Below are 8,789 nucleotides of genomic sequence, written 5' to 3'. Positions count from 1 at the left end.
CTTATGGGTACACAGAGCAGTTGAGATAAATCAGGCAGGTTATTTGTGAATCTGTCTTTGGTGGCTGGAACAATAGTTCTGCATCAGGGCAGTTATTTGAGATTTGACTTACTAGTCATATGGTGCGCTGGAGATGTTGTCCGACAGGAGTTCCGCTCCGACTCTGCTGGGGTGCAGGCCATCAGCGCGAAAAAGCCTAGGACGCTCCCAGAAAAGATTCCATTTATTAACAAAGAGCAGTTTCTGTTCTTTATCACAGAAACAAATGCAAAAAATCTTGATAAAGTGCAACAGAAGGGTCTGAGATTAAATTTACAGGGGGATATAACAGAGTTTATAACAGAAAACAATATTTTCGGAGTATGATGATGTTTAGTAATCAGATTTGAAAGTAGCTTTAGGTTTCCTGACAGCTCTTTGATACAAAGACAATGCATCCTTTAAGTGTTCATACAAGATTTGTAATTTGTCGTTTTTCCATTTTCTTTCTGCTTTCCTGCAAGTTTGTCTCAAAGTGTGAATATTTTGACTAAACCAAGGTTCTGACTCGGGTTTAGTCTTGTACAGCTTAAAACATACATTAAAATGATGCTCAGTATTGCAGACTCAAGCGACAAGGGAGTACAGACCTCGTTAAAAAGCGTTGTAAAATCTTCGCAAAAATGAGATGAGTAAAAGCATGTTTGTTTTGTATCAAGACCTGATTTCTGAGAAAGCTGAGGAAGTGACATAGTAAACATAACATGAGAATGATCAGATATAAGAGATTCAACAACTCTAACATCAGTGAGATCGGAGCCTTGTTCAATGACCAAAGATTCGCCAGTGAGACACCGCCATGATAAGGCCTTAGTTTAATCAGAGGAAAAAAGTCACGTCGAGGCAGGACCGGAGGGTCAGAAGGAGCAACAAAGCCAGAGACAACAGGACGAAGCCATCGAGATGAAACGTCCGGCAAACGCCAAGCAGCGAAGCGGCTAGGGTCTGCGTTCCATGGCTGAAAGACGGAGCTGGGTAGGTAACCTGGATGGGCCTTTAGTCTGACAACCACCCCTCCACGTTTCACGTACTATCAAGAGGCCACCGGCATAGGAAATCTGGAATATCCAAAGGTAGACTCTCACATGGTTTACCAGCGTAACTTCCCAGTTCTGCACCATGTAAATTCATGAAGGAGCTTCGAATATACAAAAGTGCCTGACGATCATACACCAGAGGCGTACAGTAGTTGCAGCATACAAACGAACATAAAACAATAAAACACTGAACATAACAGGGGGCAGCAGACGGCCAGCCACACTCACAGATGCCATCTTGATTCTTGATAATAACGCTTCCTCCAGTGAAAAAGTGTTCAGGTCTGAATCAGGAGAGAAATCTGCACAGATCAAGCAGCGTTTAAACAGCTCTAAACAAATATGTGACTGGATTTTGATGTGAGAGACAACAGCAGATGCACTTTTTACTGGAGGAGGTGTTATTATGGATTATAGACTCAATGTATTTTAGTTAAAAACGTGTTAATGCTGGATTAGTTTCAGCTTTTGTCTTCTCCAGATGATAACTGATGGACTGGAGTGCTGTGGATTACTTGTGGATTATTGTGATGTTTTTATCAGTTGTTTGAACTCTCATTCTGACGGCACCCATTCACTGCAGAGCATCCATTGCTGAGACACTGATGCAACGCTACATTTCTACAAACCTGATGAAGAAACAAACTCATCCTGATCTGGGACGAGCACATTTACATTTTTGGGTGAACTACTCCTGTAGTGTTTTATAAAGAATCCAATATATAAAATACAAATTTCTATAAATGAGACTTCAAACAGTGTTTTTCATCTGGACTGTGATTGTGTCTGTATAACAGGCTTAATGACACTCTTTCCGTGATCGTAGCTAAAGGGCACATCGAGCAGCGTCTTGAGGAGGAGAGGCAGAAGATGGTGCGAGGAGAGCGTTCAGAGGGACGATACCTCACATTCTTCCTATCTCAGACCGGAGTTCCTCTGAAATCTGTGTACAGCAACGTGACGGAGCTGCTGCTCGCTGGCATCGACACGGTACGAACCTCACAGCGATCCGGCCGTTAAAACACTTCACAGCTGAAGGAATGAGTCATTCTTCTGAGAGATCTGCTGAAAATCATGGCTTCCTTAAGGAAAGCTCAGCAGGGGCAGATACTGAGTTGATCAGATTAATCTGCGTGGTATTAAAGCTCAAGAACGACAACTTAACTTTAATTATAAAAATATCTATAATGACAAATGTATTATTGTCTATACCAACACACATTAAAGTTCTGTTCATTATAAGTGCGCTGCAGTTTCGTCGTCTGCTGCTTTAAACGCTCCTTAAAGTCTAGTGGATTCTGATTGTCTTCAATGTTTTTATCAGTTATCAGCTGGAAAAATGGCATTGAAGTGATTTCAGTGATATGGTAGAATCACTGAAATATCGAATATAGAATCACTTTTAAATTTACATTGTTATAGCAGTGTTAATATCATTGAGATACTATTACGTTTTTTGTTAATATTTTGAATTAGATTTTTTTTTATGTTAATTTAAAAGTTTCTGTAATTCTGTTGTGTTTTTGTTTTACGCATTGTAGCTCTTCAGAAGAGACTCACGAAGCCTCCTTCATATCCCAACCGAGAGACGAGTGAGAAGAAAGCTGTGCATTTATAGACGCCTGTATGTCAAACAAATGAGGAGAAAGCCCATGGAGAGGAGCAGCTCACGGAAATGAAGTTTTGGTGCTACCGTGTCTGAAATATGTGATTTTTGTCAGTTTCTTGAATGTAGCGTTAAGGAACACTGCAGACCCGCCGCCTTTGGTCTTACTCCGTAATCTCATTGAGACTTCAGTAATCATACAGTGAAAGATGCCAATGTTGGAGGCCACAGCCTTATTTTCACATTGTTGATTTGAGTGTGAAATTCAGAACTTGTATAAGATCGGCCGTATATTCAGGAATAATATCAGACTTGAAATAACTGCTGATGAAACTACATGCAGTACGATTACCTCATAGATCACACAATAGTTCTATACTGAATAATTAAAACTTTTGATTGTTTGGAGTAAACTTTCAAGGTAACTGCATTTGCTGTGTTCTTAAAAACATTCAGATTGCTGGTTATAATGTCTTCATTTTAATAACAATGCACAAAAACGTCACTTTCTGGCTCGCTCTTGTAATTTAGGCCATGCATGGTAATTCCCCCAAAGCTTGTTTAACCTACTCTAATAGCAGGTTTTCTCTGCAGGTGAGTGCTGGGTTGTGCTGTTCTAGTAAAAAGGACTGTGGAAGCGCACAGGTGGAGCAGAGAAGCAAAACTACTGTTCAGGGTTTCAAGTGCAGGTCAGTTTCATCTGTAAATATGCTATTGTAGTTTTGTCTTTGTTTACTTAGTTAAGCAGCAGCAGCCCGTTGCTCATCAGTCATCACTCAAAATACTGTATAAAGGACATCAGTATTATCTATTGTAATGTTACAGTAGTAATTTAGCAGACAAATAATCATATTTTATTAATAGGTTTAGAGGGAGCTAGGGCAGACAACAACACAACCCTTACGGAAATTAACGATGATTTTACTATAAATCCAAAGACAATGGTTACTATTGTATAACCTTCCCAACACTGCAGATTGGTTGCACACATTTTGACCATGAAGTTTTGCAACAATAGAACTGAATGTTTTTGTGCCCTTTATGTATTTGAAGCCCGCATTATAATCATAGCAGTTTAATATAAATGATGATATGCAGAAAACACAGGCATATTCCACCAAAAATGTTAAGCTGCACATACACAGCATTATGTAGGAACAGCACAGTTTCTGCTATTTAAAGACACAGGAGTCTCACGCTCAGTGCACTGCTGAAGAACACACAAACCCTGCCCACAGCCTGTAGAATGGGGCGGGGCTACACACCTCACTCCGCCCATAATGACTCTCATTGGCTCGTCGTCTTTTATAGGCATGCATATGTTCATTAAGCCTTTATTATAACACACATTATGAGAAAAGCATTCACCTGCATCTGTTAATTGGTGATAGAAATTAATTAAATGAACTAGGAAATGTTTATTCGTCAGTGGTGGACAAAGTACTTAAATTAGTTTGTTTTGAGTTCATTGAGTTCTCAGGTAACTGCATATGGCTTACGAAAAACTAATAACAGCAGCTTTCTGCTGACCTGTGTGTGTATGTGTGTATTGCCATGTTATATATGAAAAAGAGGAAATGTAAAAGTGTGTCAGCATCATTAATCCATCATAATTCATTTCTTTTCACAAAGGAAACCTGAAAAGTGAAGGTTTTCACCTCTCCTGCTGAATACCATCAACCAAAAAATAGTTTTGTTGAAATGTGAGGCCGTTTGTATGTTAGCCTAAACACCAGCTCAGGTTTAGTTTTATTTATAAATTGCACTGCTTTTTTCCGTATAACTAAAGACGGCCACTGTAGTTAAACCAAATAACATGAAAATATGGGGGAAATGATGTTTTGGCAAAACCAATACATAGAGGTAGCAATGCCGATTTAAGGAAAGACTGCAAAGTTAGCAAAACAATGTGTAATGCTCCGGTACACAGGGAGAAGACCAGAGGCCATTTTTCTGAATGGATGTCAATGGAGGAGAGGCTTCAGGACACGTAAAACAGCCGATCATTTAATGAATCAACTGCCTATCACGTAATCTTCAACATGTTTGACATTAAAAATAGTTCAATCCAAAACAAATGTTTACACACCCCCCCCAAAAATGCTGTTTTATAAGTCATGGACAATTCTGTGGCAGGTAGAATTCAGTTTACATCACTTTTCATTCATTTCTATGGTGTCCATAAACATTCACACAACTCTGACTGAAATTCAGTGCTGTGATGTGATTGGTTATCAAGGCACACGTGAGTCACGTTGACCATTATGCTTTCTCAAATGGTATAGTCACAGACCCTGGTATATCTCCCTATAATAAAGCATCTCTGGAGGTAATCACTCAAAAAATGAGGAAGATTAAAAATGGCCAAGCAACCTCCACTGGACCACTTGTGATGGACTGACCCACAATCCTCTGGTCAGAACTGGACAAAACTAAAAAAAAAACAGCTAAAAATCGAAAAAGAGACATAATGACCCAGGTGGATCACAGAAAACACAAATCTGTTTAAATTCTGCTCAATTCTCTTTAGATGTAGACTGGATAATTACAATTATGTCCATAAAATCTATTAAAACAGGGTGGCCGCAGGTCCTTAAAAAGTCTTAAAGTTTTCCTAAAAAAAAGGCCTTATAAAGTCATCATGTCTTAAATTTGGATTCAGTGGGTCTTATATATTTTTGGTCACAATACCGCAAACATTTCTCCAGTCTGACGGACCCAGTGACTGTTTACAATCATTGGACAGATGATTTTTCATCAGATGATTTCAAGATTTTTCCCCAGCTGTAGTTACCGCGTCTTCAGAGAGAATTGCGGCAGCAGAATACAGGTGGAACTAAAAAAATAAATAATAATAATAATAATAATGAATTCCGGGTTGAACTAGCTAGTTGACCAGCTTCCTAGCTACTTAAATGGGTTAATGCAAGTTTACTGAAAAACGGCTCGAGAATGTTACTTGCCTGACGGGACAAATAGCCTGATTAAAACTTCGGTCAACAAACAAGTAGTGAAGTATATCAAGTTACTTACATTTTAGACACAATATTGACTGTTTTGTTCTGTTTCACTAATGAAAATAGTTACAAAGAAAGATCAGAACAGAAGTATTGCACGTTCTCCGAGCAACACTCTGCGTTTTTGTTACTGAATGATTCAGAGTATTGAAGAAATCGTTTGAGTGAATAAGTGACATTTTTCCCCAACATTTCTTATTTGTATATTCAAAATTTTATTTAAAATATTAATCTCATAACATTATTTACTGCAGTTGTAATTTTGCAGTGTAAATTATTGAATTTGATTGGTAACAGCCCTGTAGTGTCTATGGAATTTAATAAGGTGATATTTAATAAGGTTAAAAATATTGGCCTTTATGAAGGTAAATAACATCCTGGAATAAATATTAAAAATATGCAGATTTAAGTATGTAAAAGCTGGTAGAACACTGAAAATATTGCTTCAGAATAAATCGTTTACTCCACCAAAAATCTCGGCGATGCAGTGCTTCTGTGGGGATATTTTGTATGAGATATTGTCTGTTGATATGAAAAGTTCACTGTATATCATAATAATAATATTACATATATGTACAGTATATAAATTAATGTACATCACAGGTTTGGTCTTAAATTTCACATAAGGTGGTATTAAAAACGTCTTAAATTTACCTTGTTCATATCTGTAGACGCCCTGTAAAATCACATTTGAATTGTGAATCTAAATGATGATCTATAAATCTAATCCCATTACATGGATTAGGCAAATTAATCATGTGTATAAGCTTGTTCATGTGCACCTTGTTTTGTCACAGGCTTTGCATTAATGTCAGTTCTTTGAGAGCGTGTCTCTGGATCTCAGGGGGATGCGGATCGTAGAGTTGGGTGGAGGAACGGGTCTTGTTGGCATAGTGGCTGCACAATTAGGTAAATCATCGAGTTGTGCAATTGCAATTCTGAAAATGCTGGCACATCTGTAAACTAATCAGGTTTGTTTTCATCTCAACATGAATTTCTTTTTATGCGGTGGAAGCAAAGAGGAGAACTGAAAATCTCACACTCAACCAGACTTTCTCAGGACTTCTACGACCGTGTGTAACCGCAGATGTCCTGAGAAGAGATCCTGAGAACAATATCAATATTTATAAAGCCACTTTGAGATGAGTCATCCATCCGTCCATCCATTCTCCAAACCGCATTTCCTATGTAGGGCTTCAGAGTCTATTTTTATATCTGGAATTGGGAGGTTTGAATATGTACGGTATGTATAAATTCATTTATAAATTCCAATTATCAGTAAAATTGCTTTCTCCATTAAACTCAAACATTTTTATAACTGCAGAGTGATTTGTCAATTGTAACTTACTGACAGTATTGGGGAGTCACAGAATACATGTAATGCCATTATGTATTTATAATACAAAATATTTCTCTATTGAAATCATTGGTAATCCCATTACAGTTACATTAAACATGTAGATTACGTAAGGGATTACCATATAATTTAACTGTCATTTGTTTATTTTAAAGTGCCCCTATTATGCCATTTTTAACTGCCATTTCTACAATAGGTTTACATGCATGCAAGGTCAAAAAAACACTTTCGTTTTCTCAAAATATGCATTTAATATCACCTCATTTTTCAGCGATTCTCAAATGATTCGTTCGAAGCAGTTCTAAGATTCAGTCTCTCTAAACCCCTCCTTTCTGTGAACCTACTCTGCTCTGATTGGTCAGATGGCCCAGTCTATCTGATCAGTCATTGGACCAATCTACCACATTCAGCGCGTGTCGGAAATGATACGCCTATTGCCATAGTTATGTATTTTGAACGCTCGTTAGAACATATAAACATCTATTATTTATCTTACTTACAGGTTGTGATTCAGAGGAGTCAGCTGGTCCAAATAAACTTTAGTAATGATTCATCTTTCAAGAGCAAGTGTTTGTGAATCCCGCGTTGAACTCCCCGGGATTAGAGAAGCAGTCATCAGTGAAATGATGGGAACACAAAAAAAGATTGGGGTTGTACTGCTGTGGTACAGTGGAAAAATGAATTTTAACCACTGATTCTTTGCAGCCCAGGGCGGCATCTTGCTGGCAGCGCGATTGGGATTTTACCACTCATTTGCACGGCAGGTCAAAATCATGTTACAGTGTGGGTTATTTAACCTGGTCAGGACTCGGTTTCTCACTAAGACACATAGGCGGAGGGTGAACCACCTCCAGGTTAAGGCTAAAAGAAGCCTTATGTTTAGCCTAATAACTACACGCATCACAAACAAGTCTTTTGAGGCAACTAGCAGATACGGGGCGTCATGTCATAAAATATTTTTACTACTGAATTTGTATTTAAACTGATCACAATTTAATTAAAAAAATTGTATGTTACGCTTCAATTTCCACTGTTATTCAAACAGCAAATAAATTATATACAGAAATCGAACAAAGAACATTTACATTAACATATAGAACATTATCACTGACTTCAGTGTACTACAATGTGTCTACAATGTGAAATGAATCTTTTACACCGTACGTACATCTGCACTTTGTTGTTGAGAGAATTGATGAGAGAATTCGCAAAAGAGCAGAATTCAGTCAGTAAACGCGGCACTCAACAAAACTCCGGCGCTTCAGCGATGACTGATCTGAACGCCTCTGATTGGCCGCTGCATTCATAAGCTCAACAGAATCGTGTGTGATTGGTTATATAGCACAACGCAAAAAAAAAAAAAAAAACTTATGAAGAAATATGCAGCGTGAGCAGATCTAAATTTAATGCGCAATAATACTTTTCATTTCATTTTCACTTCAGTCAGTTTCTCTAAGGTGACTTAATTAGGGCGAGTGGGAGGTTAAGCTATCAGGAGCCCAATTTAGGAAAAAAAAAGAAAAGAGGAAATGTGCAAAGATAAACGGTATCTGCGGCTATCACTCATCTTGCTAATATACACATAGGGCATGCCTTTGTCTGACTATCAGGCTTATATAAGCAGAAAGTAAAATGTGATCTTGTAATATAATGTTTTTTTTTTTTAACAAACATAACATCACTCACTTTATTGATGTTTTGCTGTTCAGTTGTGTGCTTTTTTTTTTTTTTTT

General features: G+C 37.8%; 1 protein-coding gene across 1 annotated transcript in view; it reads left to right on the top strand.

Annotated features, from left to right (window-relative positions):
* Window positions 1-2,755, top strand: part of LOC107738881 (uncharacterized) — a 10,152-nt gene extending 7,397 nt beyond the window's left edge. The window contains exons 8-10 of the mRNA XM_016550782.1: window positions 504-514; window positions 1,874-2,066; window positions 2,618-2,755. Of these exons, the coding sequence (XP_016406268.1) occupies window positions 504-514; window positions 1,874-2,066; window positions 2,618-2,755 (342 nt within the window). The remainder of the gene's footprint in view (window positions 1-503; window positions 515-1,873; window positions 2,067-2,617) is intronic.
* Window positions 2,756-8,789: the final 6,034 nt, after the last annotated feature.

Source organism: Sinocyclocheilus rhinocerous, unplaced genomic scaffold (genome assembly GCF_001515625.1).
Source record: "Sinocyclocheilus rhinocerous isolate Xijiao unplaced genomic scaffold, SAMN03320098_v1.1 scaffold5455, whole genome shotgun sequence".
NCBI lineage: Eukaryota > Metazoa > Chordata > Actinopteri > Cypriniformes > Cyprinidae > Sinocyclocheilus > Sinocyclocheilus rhinocerous.
The sequence above is the reverse complement of the archived record's forward strand: the minus strand, read 5'-3'. Positions and strand labels throughout refer to the sequence as shown.